This window comes from Anomaloglossus baeobatrachus, chromosome 3 (genome assembly GCF_048569485.1).
Source record: "Anomaloglossus baeobatrachus isolate aAnoBae1 chromosome 3, aAnoBae1.hap1, whole genome shotgun sequence".
Classification (NCBI taxonomy): Eukaryota; Metazoa; Chordata; class Amphibia; order Anura; family Aromobatidae; genus Anomaloglossus; species Anomaloglossus baeobatrachus.
Window position 1 is genome coordinate 48,961,859 of NC_134355.1, and position 19,385 is coordinate 48,981,243.

A 19,385-nucleotide genomic window follows, 5' to 3' on the forward strand; every position below is an offset into this window, starting at 1 on the left:
CATGCTCGGGTGCGGAGTACTCGTAACTAGTGATGAGCGGGCACTACCATGCTCTGGGGCGGAGTACTCGTAACTAGTGATGAGCGGGCACTACCATGCTCTGGGGCGGAGTACTCGTAACTAGTGATGAGCGGGCACTACCATGCTCTGGTGCGGAGTACTCGTAACTAGTGATGAGCGGGCACTACCATGCTCGGGTGCGGAGTACTCGTAACTAGTGATGAGCGGGCACTACCATGCTCTGGGGCGGAGTACTCGTAACTAGTGATGAGCGGGCACTACCATGCTCGGGTGCGGAGTACTCGTAACTAGTGATGAGCGGGCACTACCATGCTCTGGGGCGGAGTACTCGTAACTAGTGATGAGCGGGCACTACCATGCTCGGGTGCTCAGTACTGGTAACTAGTGATGAGCGGGCACTACCATGCTCGGGTGCTCTGTACTGGTAACTAGTGATGAGCGGGCACTACCATGCTCGGGTGCTCTGTACTGGTAACTAGTGATGAGTGGGCACTACTATGCTCGGGTGCAGAGTACTCGTAACAAGCAATTGGACGCATGCTTAGGTGTTACTCCAGCACCTAAGTAAAATAGAAGTTAATGGGGGACTCGAGCATTTTTCCAAAAGATTTCCTAGAAAAAAAGCTTGAGTTCTCCATTGACTTTTATTATACTCAAGTCGCTGCCATCTGAGAGTCCAGCTGCTACCAAGCACCCGAGCATGGTAGTGCCCGCTCATCACTAGTTACCAGTACAGAGCACCCGAGCATGGTAGTGCCCGCTCATCACTAGTTACCAGTACAGAGCACTCGAGCATGGTAGTGCCCGCTCATCACTAGTTACCAGTACAGAGCACCCGAGCATGGTAGTGCCCGCTCATCACTAGTTACGAGTACAGAGCACCCGAGCATGGTAGTGCCCGCTCATCACTAGTTACCAGTACAGAGCACCCGAGCATGGTAGTGCCCGCTCATCACTAGTTACCAGTACAGAGCACTCGAGCATGGTAGTGCCCGCTCATCACTAGTTACCAGTACAGAGCACCCGAGCATGGTAGTGCTCGCTCATCACTAGTTACCAGTACAGAGCACCTGAGCATGGTAGTGCCCGCTCATCACTACCAGTACAGAGCACCCGAGCATGGTAGTGCCCGCTCATCACTAGTTACCAGTACAGAGCACTCGAGCATGGTAGTGCCCGCTCATCACTAGTTACCAGTACAGAGCACCCGAGCATGGTAGTGCTCGCTCATCACTAGTTACCAGTACAGAGCACCCGAGCATGGTAGTGCCCGCTCATCACTAGTTACCAGTACAGAGCACTCGAGCATGGTAGTGCCCGCTCATCACTAGTTACCAGTACAGAGCACCCGAGCATGGTAGTGCCCGCTCATCACTAGTTACCAGTACAGAGCACCCGAGCATGGTAGTGCTCGCTCATTACTAGTTACCAGTACAGAGCACCCGAGCATGGTAGTGCTCACTCATTACTAGTTACCAGTACAGAGCACCTGAGCATGGTAGTGCCCGCTCATCACTAGTTACCAGTACTGAGCACCTGAGCATGGTAGTGCCCGCTCATCACTAGTTACCAGTACAGAGCACCCGAGCATGGTAGTGCTCACTCATTACTAGTTACCAGTACAGAGCACCCGAGCATGGTAGTGCTCGCTCATTACTAGTTACCAGTACAGAGCACCTGAGCATGGTAGTGCCCCCTCATCACTAGTTACCAGTACAGAGCACCTGAGCATGGTAGTGCCCGCTCATAACTAGTTACCAGTACAGAGCACCCGAGCATGGTAGTGCTCACTCATTACTAGTTACCAGTACAGAGCACCTGAGCATGGTAGTGCCCGCTCATCACTAGTTACCAGTACTGAGCACCTGAGCATGGTAGTGCCCCCTCATCACTAGTTACGAGTACTGAGCACCTTAGCATGGTAGTGCCCGCTCATCACTAGTTACCAGTACTGAGCACCCGAGCATGGTAGTGCCCGCTCATCACTAGTTACCAGTACTGAGCACCCGAGCATGGTAGTGCCCGCTCATCACTATAAAGCACATAATAAATGTGTTATAAAACATCTGGGGTTTTTTTTGGCACAAATTAAACTGAGCCTGACAAGTCCTGCTGTCCAAACCACTGGCAATGGCTGCATTATACCTGTATTTTAGGGTTAATTTACAGTGGCCTATTTTAAGCAAGCATTCCCAAAAAAATGAGAACCATGCAGTGTATGTGGGCTGCTGATCACCCAATGAACAAGGTAAAAGCTCATTCCTCGTTCAGGTGAAATTATTTTTCAGGCTGCTAAAATCCATCATCATTCTCTGCAATGCAATGTGCGGTGTTAAATGGGACGTGCTGCTGAGAATTGATCAATCGGTCTGCGTTGATGAGCGGTTGACCTGTATAAACAGGCCATTGAATGACCCCCCCAGATTGGCAAGCGTAGCCCGTTCATTTAACTGCAATCTGCCAGGGTAAGCGAGCCCTTTACTTCAAGATGCTGTAATGCTTTGAAAACTCGTCCGGGGAGCACATGACTAGTCCAAGAGGCGGCTCCTCTCTACTCCTCACCCCCGAACTGATGGGAAAGATCTGATAGTCTAGGGGAGCTGGGTAGTGAGGATTGCCGGGGTCCTGCCTCTTGGACTAGTCATCTGAGTCGCACAGTCTCCGGACGGCTTTTCACAGTATTCATTCTCTGACACCGTTTTTTAAAACTTAACCCTTTCCCCCTCATCGTTTTTATAGCCGCAGCTGGAGTTTATCTGGCGATATTTCAATTATCATTCCTCCATGTAATGAGGTTAATAATGGGACCCATTACCGGCCTCTTGGCGGCGGCCTACTCTAAATATTCATAATAACTTTCAAGTGCACTTACAGGCTTTTAAGTGCGAGTGTGATGTCAGTGCCCGTAAGGAATGAGCCTCCCGAACCAAGGAACGGCTCCGTAATGGACGGCGGAAATAATAAACTTTCTTCCCCAGTACCCCCCTACAGTCTCATACAAGCCCCAAATTTACAATTCAGCCTACCTGCAGTGAGGAATAATGGAAAACCAATTTTTTTTTTCAAAGGAACCTTCCAAAAAATCTGGGTATGACCTTGTTCTTTGTGTAAAAGCTGCAATATGTTGACTACATGGCATTTAATCTTCAGGTACAATACAGCGCCACCACAGGAGAATCAAAGTACTACACAGGGGTCATTGAAGTTAGTGGGGTATGCATTCCCCTCCACAAAGCCCAAAAAAAAGAGATGAGGGTCTTAGAGAACGAGGGAAGTTCCCATATGATTATTTACGCCGCACAATGTCTTCTGTGATACTTTTCATATTCCGTTATCTAACCATAGGATCTTATTTTTGGGGTTTAATTTTTTTTTGTTCTGTTTTTAATATTTTTTTTAGTTTTTCTTTTCTCATTTTTTTTTTTTTCTTTATAGTTTATTTTTTTTGTATATCATTACAACTCTTTCCACAAGGCATTGCTTTTTAATATTTTTGCACCCCCATGTTTTTTAAAATTGCCCTTTCTAAACCTTGCTCGGGTGTCCGCTCTTCTGCCGCTTCGTGTGATTTCTTACATTTCTCAGACTAATCCACTACTAAGTAGTCACCACACGCCCGCTGGCGCAGCTCGAGGTCTTCAGCTTCCCGCTTCGCTTGTAGGGGAAATCCTATAATTGGGAGTTGCATGTTCTCGTGTTGCCGATTCTTCTCCTCTCTCATTGAGGTTTATGGGGTTTCTGTTGCTTGCTGTTCTTTGTCATTAATAACTACTGATTTTCTCCTTTGATGAAGTACAGGTATGTCGGGGCTGCTGATTAAAGGAGATTTCCAGTCCTTTCATAATTGCGCATTAATAACAGTCACTTGCCCAACAATTCCTAATTGACAAAGGCCGAGAACTATACAGAGGTGTTAGCTCTTGGCCACATGGGTTTTCAGCCATTTCTTTTGGAAAGGTGGCATAAATCGCTGTCTGGTACCCTACGTGGTGAGCCAATTCATGCCTAAATATGCAAGAAGCCCCCTCAGAAGGAAGAGGATAGGAACTCTTGTGCTAACTATGTGATGTAGCATTTCCAAAAGTCAGTATCCACCATTTATACAGACTTTAGCTAAAAAGCCAAGCCAGGCGCCCCCTGTGACATAACAATAGTCAATATCCTGATATGAGGCTGGTGAAAGAAGTATTGAACACGTGACCAATTTTCTACATTTCTAAAGGTGCTATTGACTTGGATTTCTCACCAGATGTCGGGAACAGCCCATCCAGTCCACACAGGCAAAGAAATCAAACTATAGATGTCCATAAATTGTGTAATAATGAGAAATGACACATTTGAAAAATGAGTGAATACGTAATGATATTTAATTCTTTGTACAAAAACCTTTGCTGGTGGTGACAGCTTCAAGACACGTTCTGTATAGAGAAACTAGTGGCATGCATTGCTCAGGTGATTTTTGGGCCATTCTCCCACACACACTCTTCAAATCCTTAAGGTTACGAGGGCTCCTTTTATGAACTCTGAGATCTAGTTCCTTCCATAAGTTGTTTGTTTTTTGTTTTGTTTTTTTTTTTTTTGTTTTGTTTTTTTTGTTTTATCGGATTCAGGTCCGGTGATCGGCTCGGCCATTCTAGCAGAATTATTTTCTTTCTCCGAAATCAATTGAGAGTTTCCTTGGCTGTGTATTTGGGATCATTCTCTTGCTGAAATGTCCACCCTTATTTCCTCTTCATCATACTGGTAGATGGCAGCAGATTTTTATCAAGAGTGTCTCATTACATTTGTCCATTCATTCTTCGTTTACTTATATGAAGTTTGCCTGTGCTGTATGCTGAAAAAGAGCACCACATCATGATATTCCCACCGACACACTTCACTGTGGGTATGGTGTGCTTTTTGGACGCCAAACTTGATTAATATGGCATCCAAAGTGTGTGAGAGAGAGCTTGAGAGATCCAGAATCCCGCGTCCGGGTTGGACCCGGACCTACCGCTGAAACCGCGCGGATCCGGATTTTGCAAGTCCGGGTCCGCTCAACACTACTTGACTCACCAGACTGAATTCTCCCATTATTTCACTTTGTCTAAATGTTGTTGAGTAAACTTTAAATACAGTTGATCATGCTTTTTTGTTCAGCAATGGAGTCTTGCGTGCTGAGCGTGCATACAGGCCATAGAGGAGGAGTGCATTGCTTATTGTTTTTCTTTGACACAATTGCTCCTGCTAATTCCAGATCTTTCTGTAGCTCTCCACAAGTGGACCTTGGTTCGTGGACAACTCTTCTAATAATTCTTTTCACTCCTCTGTCTGATCTTTTGCGGGCAGAATCTAGTTGTGGCCGGTTTATGGTGAAATAATGTTCTTTCCACTACTGTATTATGGCCTCATCAGTGCTCACTGGAACCTTCAGTAGTTTAGAAATTCTTCTGTAACCAATGCCAACAGTATTGCATTAATAAGGTTGTGAAGGTCATGGGACAGCTCACTGGTTTTACCCATCATGAGATGTTTCTTGTGTGGCACCTTGGTAATGACACACTTTTTTTTATAGGCCATCAGTAGAACCAGCTGATATAATTTTTCACTAAGCTGTGGGATTGATTCCTAGTTACTGATGGATTTCAGCTGGTGTCATGACTTTCCATGGCTTTTTAAACCTTTTTTTTTCATGTGTTAAGTACTTTTTCCCTGCATCTGTTCTCATTATTACACATCACTATATTTATGGACATCCATGGTTTCATTTCTTTGCCTGTGTGGATTGGACTGGTTACGATCAACATCTGGTGAGATGAGTGGCTCAGTGGTTAGCTCAGTGGTTAGCACTGCAGTCTTGCAGCGCTGGGGTCCTGGGTTCAATTCCCACCAAGGACACCATCTGCAAGGAGTTTGTATGTTTACCTCGTGTTTGCGTGGGTTTCCTCCGGTTTCCTCCCACACTCCAAAAAACATATTGATAGGAAATTTAGATTGTGAGCCCCAATGGAGACAGTGTTACCAATGTATGTAAAGCTCTGTGGAGTGGAATTAATAGCGCAATATAAATGAATAAATATTATTATTTCATGTCACAAGCACCTTTAGAAATAAATTTACCGTTACTTAGAAAATTGGTGTGTTCAATACTTATTTCACCCACTGTATCACCTGTCATCATTTTAAGAGATCCCATTATATAGAGATATGGTAGATATGGTAGATATGGTAGATATGGTAGATATGGTAGATATGGTAGATATGGTAGATATGGTAGATATGGTAGATATGGTAGATATGGTAGATATGGTAGATATGGTAGATATGGTAGATATGGTAGATATGGTAGATATGGTAGATATGGTAGATATGGTAGATATGGTAGATATGGTAGATATGGTAGATATGGTAGATATGGTAGATATGGTAGATATGGTAGATATGGTAGATATGGTAGATATGGTAGATATGGTAGATATAGAGGGATGGAGGGGGATATGGGGGGGGATATAGGGATATGGAGGGATATAGGGATATGGATAGAGAATATAGATCTCTATATATCTATTTTGGCAAGTGGAGTTTTGGTTTACTTTTAGTAGGTAAAGGCAATATTATAGGGGTTGCCTTTTTAACTTTTGCATAAAATTGAGTCCAATCAATGTGGCCCTTGATGAATCCTCCAGGGAGGCTTCTTAAGAAGCTCACCATTGACCATAAAGAAGTACCCCACAAAGAGGCCATTGTACTAACCATACCTTTTTATGAATTGACCGCCTTCCCAATCGGTCCACTCCTATCTTGACAGCTCGTTTATCCTGTTCTCCTTAAGAGGAACTTCTTTTTATAAAGTTCTCTACCAGGTATTGCAGAGATATACATTTTTGTTACTTATTTTGCTTTTTTTCTCTATACTGCGGTGCTTTTAAATGTTCCCAATTAATGCCCCTTTAGAAGCTACTTTCAACTGCTGCTGAATCGCCAACTATATTGTGTGTGTGATTACCCATTTGAGCTGTTTGAGCATCTAGCCCCAACCCTGTACTTGGGAATTTCCATACAGACTGTACAGGTAATGGTACAGATCTTTTGCTTAGCAGCAGTTAAAAGCAGCTGTTAAAGGAGCATGTAAAACACAGCTGCATAATGTTCAGGAGAAAAGGAAGCAAAATCAGATGGTGAAAAATCACAACTTTGCATTGCCTGGAGGATCATTACAGTTTAGTAAAGTGCATCCCCCTCTTCCCAAATTTCCACAGGTGACTGGACTGGAGACGTGCCCTTGCCGCGTGCTGTGGGTGTCTGGGCTTCCTCAGTTGCCTATTTCTGTGCTTTTCTATGTACAACTCTGCATGGATTTCTTTTAACCAGCTCTTTTTTGTTTGTCTGTCCGTTCGTCTTTCAAAAATCACTATTAATTTTTTTTTTTTTTTTTATTTCAATATTCAGTGTAAAAAAAATCCACTCCTTAGACAAATCGCACCACACGGACAATTCAGATGACAGTCGAAACAGGCTCACGAGGGTGTCTTCCACGTCAAAATTATATTCGAAGCCGAGCAAACCTTCCGATAAGTAAGTAATAGTTAAGGAAGCTTTATAAAAAATATCATTAAAGCAGATTATCGCTCCATGCCGGCGGCCGTCTTTTCTCCCTTTTTGTATAACTTACTCGACTTCTTATATTCTCTGACTGTAAAGTGTGCATCAGTGTGTTGTAAAGGGTAACATCTATTCTCTTTGGACATCGTAGGCAGGCGTCCTGCCATTTGATTCTCCACGAGATCCAAAGTAGATGCTCTATTGGATGTGGATAGATTCGTTTTAAAGCGCACCAGTCACCAGGATTTTCCTATATAACCTAAAGCCAGTGCTATACTGGCGCTATCAGGTTGATTCTATACATACCTTTAGTTGTCAGCTCGGATGTATAGTTTTTGAAACACAAGCAAATAGTTTGTAAAATGAGCAGCTTTTTGAATCGTTTTACTGACTAGAAGGACCTGTGCTGATGTCATACCCATGTGACCAGAAGGGGCGGGGTCTCAGCCAACATAGCTGATACCAGAAAGCAACATTGTTTGTTGGCTGAGGCCATGTCCCTTTTGGTCACATGGGTATGACATCAGCACAGGTCATTCTAGTCACTTATTTATGCTAATTCTATCATAAAATCATTTTACTAACAGGGAGAGTATGGACAGGCAGGGGGCGGGAATCACTATGAATACCCGCCCCAGCTATCAGCTGATCGGCAGCTGCTGTCACTCAACAAGCTAATTTTACAAATTTTGCTTGCGTTTCAAAACTTATACATCCGAGCTGACAAAGGTATGTAACACCAAGAAAGAAACCAAAAGCAACTAGCCAGGATAAAACGTAAATTTTATTAAATAAATTAAAAGGACAAGGTGCAAGAATAGTGACTAAAAGGCAACAGAACACAGCAGGAAAAAGATGAAAATTGCAACCACACATAGGCTCAAAATAGCCCCATACATCTAACACCAGGGGGTAGACTAAGTTAGTTGCACATGCAAATCATATAACCCAGATGTTACTGAGACACAGGATAACGGTAGAGTGTGGTGATTAATGATACAATGTTATCAACAAAAGTGTCATTTAAATGAAGCAAAAGAGTACAACATAAGTGGCATCTCCTCCTGCCGGTGCTGGCTCCAAGTTCCCTACGCGCGTTTCGGCTTGAGAGCCTTCGACACAACGCTGCAAAATCAAGTCACGCGGTTGCAGTTTTCATCTTTTTCCTGCTGTGTTCTGTTGCCTTTTATTCACAATTCTTGCACCTTTGTCCTTTTTTATTTAATAAAATTTACGTTTTATCCTGACTATTTGCTAAGAGGGGCATTAAAGGGGTTGTCCATGTTTGTAAAGGAAAGATTACAGTACCGGCCGCAATTAGACTAGACGTGCACAGCCTTGTTCAATCCACCGCGCACGTCTAGTCTGAATGTGGCTGGGCGTATACATATCATTGCATACTTGTGGTCACATGACTGCCAATTTCACCGCTGACATGGAGAATGCGCACTGTGAGCATTCACTTTCAGGCCAAACCTAGATGACCCCTTTAAGTACCCAATTCAGGTGCCTTAGCAAATAAGTAACATCAAATTCCGCCAAGTTTTAGGCAAAAATCCACAAAAAAAAATAAAACCATTTGGTTCTGCCACTTTTACCCATTGGCTTTGTAAGGTATATTCGATCACATCCCCATGGAAGCGATGGGGTCTGATGCAGAATACCAGACCCTGCTTATGGAGGAAAAAGTGGAACAAGGCTCAACTAAAAGGGAGGATTCCTGATTTGTTCTGTATATGGAGTAGATTGGCGCCTGGTTTAAAAGCCATTTTTGATCGTTGCATCCACTTACCCGCAAAAACTGGAAAAAGGTAAAAAGAAGTTATTGCTGTCGTCAGGATATTTCCCTTTATAAACGACACAATGAACGATTTTACCTTTTCCGCTCGCTGATTGCTGCTATGTTTACTCAGGCCAATGATTAACGAGACATCTCAGAAACCTTTGTTCTACGGTTCACGTCCTGCATTAAGGCACTTGTCCTGATCCTTACAGTAGGACAGGTGCACGCCTGGTGGTAGCCATGATGCCTCCTCCTGATACGCGGTAAATGAGGCAGTTGGTAATTTCTGGTGTGATTCATGAAAGGGTAACATGATTTACCGTTTTCCGTTCTGGCCCGTCACATTACCGACCAGTAGTGTCGGGGACCGTCTGCGTCCGGTTGTGCATTTTGGGTAGCGGTCTGTGTCTATCTCTCCACAATTCCTCCTTTTCTTCCCGCGCTCACTGAAGGTCTCCACCTCCACTCGCTCACGTCTTCAGGCTGCGCCCAGCTGCTTTACCGTGTGTAACGTTCAAGTAACGCCCAATTATTTTTGTTTTCAGGAATAAAGATTTTGTCATCAGCCCAGGTAAAAACCCGACTCCGACTGTGCAGTTCTTTTATTTTTACACCATTGTGGGTCCTTATTTTCTCGAGATTCTGTTCATGTAACTTAAACAGCAGCATCACGTTTCTTTTTATTTTTTTTTATTTTTTTTTTTTTTATATATTTTCTACCATAAGACACTTTGTAATACACAGATACATGAATCATGATGTGTGTTTTTCGATTTAATTCATTTCTACATAAAATACATAAGTAGCCGCTCGATTACATGCTAAGCAGACCGGAGCGCTGTCCTGACTGTTAAGTTGTTTTACTTCTGTCTCAAAACCAGCAAAAATGTCGACAAGAGAAAAAAACAGCCAAGGTAAGATCCAGCCTGAGACTCTGCAGCTTGGCCTCTTCTTTAACCTTCTCAATCTTGCTTTTTTTTTTTTTTCTACACTTAATTTGGAAATCTAATTTTTGGCATGGAGACTTTGCCTAGTGCTATCATTTATATAAATGATCCCATCCAAGATCCATCCCCTGGTCATTCTGTTCTCCAATGCTCCTGACACATCTATTTCTGCATAATATGAAGGATTTTTGTGGATTTACTGATCCCCTGTTAAAGGGAACCGGTCACCAGATTTGGGGCCTATGAGCTGCGGCCACCACCAGTGAGCTCTTATATACAGCATTCTAACATGCTGTATATGAGCCCAGGCCGCTGTGTAGAATGTAAAAAGCACTTTAATACTCACCTAAGGTGCGGTGCAGACTGGTCAAATAGATGGCTCTGTTCTCCGGGTGTGGCACCTCCTCTTTCGGCCATCTTTGTCCTCCTTCTTCTGAAGCCGGGGTGAATGACGCGTCCTATGTCATCCACGCTCTCCGGCATTGAGGTCCCGCGCATGCGCACTACATTTCTTTGATCTGCCATGCTCAGGGCAGATCAAAGTGCACCCTGTGAGAATGCTGTATAGAAGAGCCCACTGGTGGTGACCACAGTTTATAGTCACCAAATCCGGTGACCGGTTCCCTTTTAATGTCTACAATACCAGGAGGAATAAAAGAAGGTTGCCATTCTTACTGTAGGTTTACCTGCAAAATTTTGTACAGCCCTTTTATTGTTCCATTATAAAACTGAACCAGACTTAAAGGGAACCTGTCATGTCGTTTTTCAATATTAAACCGTCCTCAATTATGCATTGGGGTTTTAAAAATTAAAAAAAAACCCCATATATTTATCTTAACAAACAAAAAAAACCTCTCTATGCTAAAATGAATGCAGTCCATACCTTAAGCTTCAGTCGTAGGGGCGGTGCTTTTGTTGGGTTCAGTCACACTCACTCAAGTTCAGACATGATTTTTTTTTCTTCTAACTTGGTCAGGCCGCTACCACCACTTCTCCTCTGCTGAGCTCCACCCATTAAGGTCACATGGTCATGACATCACCACAGGTCCTGTACAGCCAGTTCTCTGCTGATCACTGGAGCTCGCAAATCAAAAAAGGTCCGTGGAGCCTCTGTTAGGAGTCTCGACACAGAAAATAGCCAAATATTCCTCCGGGAAGGACCTAGCCAAGGAGTGACTCTTTTTAAGGAGACCACCATAACCACCATATTAAGTGGCCCTTTTAGTAAATATCCAACTCTTTGACGAGCCACTCCTTGGCTAGGTCCTTCCCGGAGGGTATCTGGCTAGTTCTGTGTCGAGACTCCTAACAGGGGCTCCACGGACCCTTTTTGATTTGCATACTTCCCAGGGGGGCAATGCACCTAGGATTTCACTGTGTTGAGCGCCCCCACTGGCTGCTGGCAGTGTTTTCTTTGGCTGGTCTCCCCGAGATCAAGGATTGTTTTGTCTTGTTGATCACTGGAACTCAGCAGAGGAGAAATGGTGGTGCAAGAACTTTGGTGATGTCACAACCATGTGACCCTAATGAATGCCTGAACTTGAGTGACTGTGACTGAACTCAGCAAAAGCTCCGGCCTTATAAATGAAACCGAAGGTATGTATGTACTTCATTCAGCTGTCTTTTTAAGATAGATACATCAATTTTTTATGTTTTTAAAATCATGTTAGTGGTGCACATTGCATCATTTAAAACACATTGTGGAATATCGAAAAATGGCATGACAGGTACCTTTTTAATGGGCTGTCCCCTATTGGAAGATTTCAGCACATGATTCTGGACCCACATGGTGCTGAAAGGAGGCCAGTCACATACAATGTCACATCATCCATGTCCAGAGACTTGGACCTCATTAGTGTCTGGAGCTGACTGGTCCTAATAATGGTTTTCCAGAAATCTCCTTCATATTAATGCAGAAGTGTCTGTGCATGGCCATTTTTTACTCTGAGAACAAGAACTGCCCCTGGGCATCAATGGGGTCCCGGATCTAGCTTCTGGCCGATTTTTCCTGATGGAGACCTCTGAATATAGTCCCTTTTTATATGTAAGGAGTTCACTAGTTGCTCCACGCTGGAGGCTAACCAAAGCATTGTGCATGTTCTGGTAAACCCGGGAAATAAAGGCGCACTCTCCGGATAATCTGATTACTGCTGTTACTGCTCTGCTTCCTGCTGGCTTCACTGACAGAAACTAAACAACCCTCATATATTACGCTTTGATTTTGTTTCTGAAATTCACATATAATCTGCTTTTCTCCTCCTGCAAACTCTGCTTTAGCATGCAATCTGTAACCTGTGCATGCCTACGTATGCATGTCCAGTGATATCCATTGCGAGATCATACAGGGGGACGCTCACCGGAGGAGCGGGATTTGGTGTCTTCGCAGCCGTTATGATCACTCGCTATGCTTGGAGTGCGGTCTTTTCAATTTTTTTTTTTTTTTTGCTATAATGCCTAAGCTACATGGACAGTTATTTTATTTTTTTTTATTTAGCTTCCTATAGATTGTAATATTAGAATTAGTAGAGATCAGTATAGATTATTATAAATGTGCATTTGACCTATAGATCTCCCAGCGCATCTGTTTGTTCATAATTTATTGCATAGAGAATGATTGGTGCATTTTGTTTCTTAATTTTTTTTGGCCCATTTTGTAATTCTTCTAAATTTTGGGTTTCAATGGAGTAAATCACACTGGCACTTTACAATTAAAGGGAACCAACCAGCAGGATTTTTATATACAAAGTAAAGCCAGTGCTATACTGGTGCTTGGATGCTGGATGTAAGCATAGCTTCAGTTCTGAGATTGGAGGTTTTATTTCAGAAATATGTGTAGGTAAAGTTCCAGCAATGCACTGCTATTTGATTGACAGGTGCAACAGGAAGGGAAAATGTGGGCTGGGTCTAACTATTCCCGCCTGTCTGTCTGCCTGCACCGGAATTATTGATGTCTATGACAGCAACAGGGGAAGGAAGGCGAGGCAGCAGACAGGGGCGGGAATAGATAGCAAGACCCGACCCACATGTTTCTGCCCCTGTCTGCCGGCCTGGCCTTCCTCCATTGACATCAATTCCGGTGCAGGCAGACACAGGGGTATGAATAGATAGCAAGACCTGACCCACATATTTCCTTCCTGTTGCACCTGTCAATCATATAGCAGTGCATTGCTGGAGCTTTACTTGCACATATTTCTGAAATAAAACATCCAATCTCAGAATAAAAACTATCCTTACATTCAGCATCCGAGCACCAGTATAGCACTGGCTTTACTTTATATATGAAAATCCTGCTGGTTGGTTCCCTTTTTAAAGGCAATACAATTTGGTGGTTTAACCCTTTATGGGTATACTAGTCAGTCCTCTGAACTAAAGAGTCTTTAGATAGGGCACACGTAGATGGGGTTTTAGACTTGTATGGTAACTAAAATATTAATAGCGAGCCTCAAATGTGTTTTTACCTTTTTGACTTCTATGTAAATTTATCCCAAATTGTTTAGTGCAAAGGGTGGCCCCTGTGGCGAATGGATTAGACACCTTCCTCTGAGTTCAATAATTTGTTGTGTAGTAAGCCTCCTGGATTGCTAGATGCTGGCTGGTAATATTTCCATGTTTTATAAGGGTTGTCCAGTTGTTATTATTATTATTAATTATCACTATCATTTTCAATATTATTATTTATTATTATTAATTGATAATGATTATAATAGTGATGATAATAATCATTATCAATAATTGTCAGTAGTATTATCTTAATTATCATTATTAATAACAACAATATTGATGATAAAAATGATAGTGATACTAATAATAATAATAAAAATATCATTATCAATAATTATCACTATTCTCTATTATTAATAAATAATAATAATTATTAAAGGGCTCTTATTAAAATAAAAAATAAAATTAGCCACCCTTGCCTTCTGGTTCCCCCCTTTTGCCTTTTGGTTCCTCCCCTTTTGCCTTTTGGTTCCTCCCCTTTTGCCTTTTGGTTCCTCCCCTTTTGCCTTTTGGTTCCTCCCCTTTTGCCTTTTGGTTCCTCCCCTTTTGCCTTTTGGTTCCTCCCCTTTTGCCTTCTGGTTCCTCCCCTTTTGCCTTCTGGTTCCTCCCCTTTTGCCTTCTGGTTCCTCCCCTTTTGCCTTCTGGTTCCTCCCCTTTTGCCTTCTGGTTCCTCCCGCTCTTTGTCACTTACCCAGTTCTCATGATCGTCTACGTCCTGGTCTGTCAGAGTAGGAAATCTCTTCTCAGCCAATCACAAGCTGAGGCGTGTCACTGCAGCAGCCTGTGATTGGCCGAGCAGACCTCTCCGGAATGTTGAGATGGAATCACAGGAAGTAGAGACTGGTGGAGACTGAATAAGTGAAGAAGGGGAAGGATATCAGTGAGGATGAATATCACTTTTTTTTTTTTTTTAATTGTCCCTCTATTTTGAGGTTTGGGAAAAATACCCCCTGGATAACCCCTTTAACAATTTGTAGATTATTTTCTGCTCTGTATCATCTTTGATCTCTATGATGAGTGTTGCTCTTTAATCAGTGTTTGGTGTCGCGGTTCACCTACATTCTTACTTTGTAGTTTACCCTCAATGTCAGTCACGTAGAGCTGGAATTGGGAGCGTGAAATCTCCCGTCGCCGGATCAGAGCAGTCTCTTCTCGCTTCTGTCTTGTCGTTTCTTTTTAGTCACATTTGCTGATTCTATTATCACCGCAAACCTTTCTCTCATGTTCCCTGGTAAATGTACAATTTCCCTTTTGGTTATTAAGCTTATATAAAGTCTATTCTGTATGGTAGCTCGGGTTTTATGCAATAAACACAGCTGGGAATAGGGACTTTCCACTCAATATATATTAATACAGAAAAGTAGCACAAAGGCTGAATAAAGTTTTGGCGTAGGCTTTAAAAAAATAAATATAAAATTAATTAATCTAGGTATGTATGTAACATACAGTGCGGTTCTGCTTGTAATAATGGCCTTGGCAGCCTTTTCGTAAACTTGGCTTTACTGGCAGAGAATACCCCGGGCACATATTCCTATTTTCCAGTGGCATATATAGTGCGTGTTCATACGCGATGACTCAAATAACAGCCCATGTTATAATATATTACACACCTCTCCTCCACTAATATATTATGACTTTAATACCAGAAATATTCGCAGCGATCTGATTACATCTCAAGGCACAAAGTATTTTACCTACATTTCAAAGCCATAAAACTTATTTATAATCTCTTACCTCATATAGGGAGACATTAATAGGAATGTTCTTTCATGCGGTTTATTATTCCTTATATTCGATAATTTATTTTTTTTCTTTTTACCCTATGATTAAACAGGAGGCCCGTCCGTGCCGGCGCCAACCGTTAAATATTATCCGCTGCGTAATCTCATTCTTGAAGGGGCACGGTTGCAAATTATCTAAAACCACCCTTAAAAAATGAAGAAAAATCAGACTTTTGTCTGATAGTCCAAAAAAAGATTTTCCCAGAAAGATGGTCATCTTTTATCGTGTTTTTTTCTTATATATTATCGAACAGGTATAGTTGGGCTGAAAGACTTTGGTATGGATTTCTTGTGTATGGTTGTGTATCCTGCCGACGGTGCGCTGGATGAGAGCCCGGTAAACCACCTCCTATCTACGGCGTCCCAGCACCTCTTGATTATTGAGCCCGGCCCTATGGTGTGTTTGTGGGGGGTGTGTGTTTGTGGGGGCAGGGGGTGTTTATGTTTGTGGGTTTGGCTGTGTGTGGGTGGGTGGGTTTGAGTGTGTGTGGGTGGGTGGGTTTGGGGGTGTGGGTGTGTGTGGGTGGGTTTGGGCGTGTGTGGGTGGGTGTTTGTCCAACGATGGTGCCAGGGATGCCAGCACGAAGGGATATGGCTTGCACTCTTTGCATTGGCCATTTACTATCGACCTGCCTGTTGGACCAAGGTGTTGCAAATATATTTGCTCACATCTTCTAGCCAATGGCCATTTCCTGCTCCCCAAACCCCCCCCAAACCCTCGGTCCAATTCTTACCATACATTAGCAATCAATCCCTCCACCTTTTGGTCTTTGGCCGTTTACATCGGCTCTGGAGCCTGGCACAAGTGATATATTTTCCTAAGGCGCCACGAAAACCAAATCATTAAGGCCCTCCAATGCAATGTTACAATTGAGAAGGAGGGGTCCAAATTGGACTATATCAACTTCAGTCAATATAATGGAGTATTGGCCTCTTACTCCCTCCTATGGGAATTACATGCATGCTCCATTGAGCCGAGCGTGCACGTGTATACGGGATACAGGAAGATTAGCTGTCGGGTCGACCTCTATTGAGGTTGCTCTATACACAGTTATCATTAGCCGGTCTTCCTAAAACTCAATATTTACTTTTTTTTTGAGTATTTCCGCAATTACTGAGAAAAAAGAGATGTAAGTGCTGTAGATGATGCAATATGGTGACCAGATGCTACTTCATTATCCGCTATCCAGTGTGACTTTTTGTTTATATTAGTCCTGAAAACTGATGGCGTTCTTGGCTTCTTGGCACTGCTGACACGCTCTTACCCCAGCGGCCGCCGCTCTCCTCTTCAGCAGCACCATCTTTAAGGCTGACGGGTGAGCTGTTGGTTTTTTTCCTTCTTTTAATGACTGACTCCATACTGTCTATTCTTGTCTTGTTTCTGTAGAAGGAGAATACATTAAGATGTTTATGCGAGGCCGACCAATCACAATGTTCATTCCTTCAGACGTGGAAAACTATGAAGATATAAGAACAGAACTGCCCCCCGAGAAATTAAAGCTGGAGTGGGTGTATCCTTCTGTGTCCATCATAATAGCATATTGTCACAACTGTAGGACTATTCTCACATCTTTGTCATATTACACATTTTTATTGTGTGTGTTTATAACTGTTCATGGCCTCCTTCAAGGTTTCAAGCAAGTATAATACAGAGCAGTCACAAGATTGTACAATACAAACTGCATACATAAGATGGATCTTGGACCCGATGAGACCGATACTGAACGGCTGCCAACCAATGCCTTCTTGCCAGTTCTTAGTGTCCCTCCTCCCTACTACTGCTGAATCTCCTCCCACCTAGCCTGAGTGACGGCTCCTCAGTGTCTCTCCTCCCAGCTACTGCTGAATCTCCACCCACCTAGCCTGAGTGACGGCTCCTCAGTGTCCCTCCTCCCAGCTACTGCTGAATCTCCTCCCACCTAGCCTGAGTGACGGCTCCTCAGTGTCCCTCCTCCCAGCTACTGCTGAATCTCCACCCACCTAGCCTGAGTGACGGCTCCTCAGTGTCCCTCCTCCCAGCTACTGCTGAATCTCCACCCACCTAGCCTGAGTGACGGCTCTTCAGTGTCCCTCCTCCCTGCTACTGCTGAATCTCCTTCCACCTAGCCTGAGTGACGGCTCTTCAGTGTCCCTCCTCCCTGCTACTGCTGACTCTCCTCCCACCTAGCCTCAGTGTCCCTCCTCCCTGCTACTGCTGACTCTCCCCCCACCTAGCCTGAGTGACAGCTCCTCAGTGTCCCTCCTCCCTGCTACTGCTGAATCTCCTCCCACCTAGCCTGAGTGATGGCTCCTCAGCGTCCTTCCTCCCTGCTACTGCTGAATCTCATCCCACCTAGCCTGAGTGATGGCTCTTCAGTGTCCCTCCTCCCTGCTACTGCTGAATGTCCTCCCACCTAGCCTGAGTGACGGCTCCTCAGTGTTCCTCCTCCCTGCTACTGGTGAATCTCCTCCCACCTAGCCTGAGTGACGGCTCCTCAGTGTTCCTCCTCCCAGCTACAGCTGAATCTCCTCCCACCTAGCCTGAGTGACAGCTCCTCAGTGTCCCTCCTCCCTGCTACTGCTGACTCTCCCCCCACCTAGCCTGAGTGACAGCTCCTCAGTGTCCCTCCTCCCTGCTACTGCTGAATCTCCTCCCACCTAGCCTGAGTGATGGCTCCTCAGCGTCCTTCCTCCCTGCTACTGCTGAATCTCATCCCACCTAGCCTGAGTGATGGCTCTTCAGTGTCCCTCCTCCCTGCTACTGCTGAATGTCCTCCCACCTAGCCTGAGTGACGGCTCCTCAGTGTTCCTCCTCCCTGCTACTGGTGAATCTCCTCCCACCTAGCCTGAGTGACGGCTCCTCAGTGTTCCTCCTCCCAGCTACAGCTGAATCTCCTCCCACCTAGCCTGAGTGACAGCTCCTCAGTGTCCCTCCTCCCTGCTACTGCTGACTCTCCCCCCACCTAGCCTGAGTGACAGCTCCTCAGTGTCCCTCCTCCCTGCTACTGCGGAATCTCCTCCCACCTAGCCTGAGTGATGGCTCCTCAGCGTCCTTCCTCCCTGCTACTGCTGAATCTCATCCCACCTAGCCTGAGTGATGGCTCTTCAGTGTCCCTCCTCCCTGCTACTGCTGAATCTCCTCCCACCTAGCCTGAGTGACGGCTCCTCAGTGTTCCTCCTCCCTGCTACTGCTGAATCTCCTCCCACCTAGCCTGAGTGACGGCTCCTCAGTGTCCCTCCTCCCTGCTACTGCTGAATCTCCTCCCACCTAGCCTGAGTGATGGCTCCTCAGCGTCCTTCCTCCCTGCTACTGCTGAATCTCATCCCACCTAGCCTGAGTGATGGCTCTTCAGTGTTCCTCCTCCCTGCTACTGCTGAATCTCCGCCCACCTAGCCTGAGTGACGGCTCCTCAGTGTTCCTCCTCCCTGCTACTGCTGAATCTTTCAGCCATAATGATGTAGATTGTCATGGTCAGTATGCCAGCCTCATCAGGATCAAGACCTTTCTATAACGTATATGGTTTGTATTGTGCAATCTGATGACAGGTTCTCTTTAGTGCTGTGTTCTTCCAGTCCCAAATTCGGAGTTAAAGTTGATGTTAGATGTTAAGAGGACGTTTTTAGCAAGTATTTGTGAAAAGCAGAGTTGAAATGAGAAGGTGCCATCACCCCACACTGTGTCCCCTTTCACATAACTGGTTGCACCACTAATAATTGTACCAAACTCTTCCTATAGTTTGGGATCAGTCCGTTATGAGGATCGCAGCACAGAAGTGGAATCCTCTGTGATAT

At 44.3% G+C, this 19,385-nt stretch overlaps 1 protein-coding gene across 1 annotated transcript in view; it reads left to right on the forward strand.

Annotated features, from left to right (window-relative positions):
• EML4 (EMAP like 4) overlaps positions 1-19,385 on the forward strand; it is a 214,613-nt gene that overhangs the window by 119,684 nt on the left and 75,544 nt on the right. The window contains 4 exon segments of the mRNA XM_075339185.1: positions 7,450-7,575; positions 9,931-9,956; positions 10,267-10,299; positions 17,002-17,125. Of these exon segments, the coding sequence (XP_075195300.1) occupies positions 7,450-7,575; positions 9,931-9,956; positions 10,267-10,299; positions 17,002-17,125 (309 nt within the window).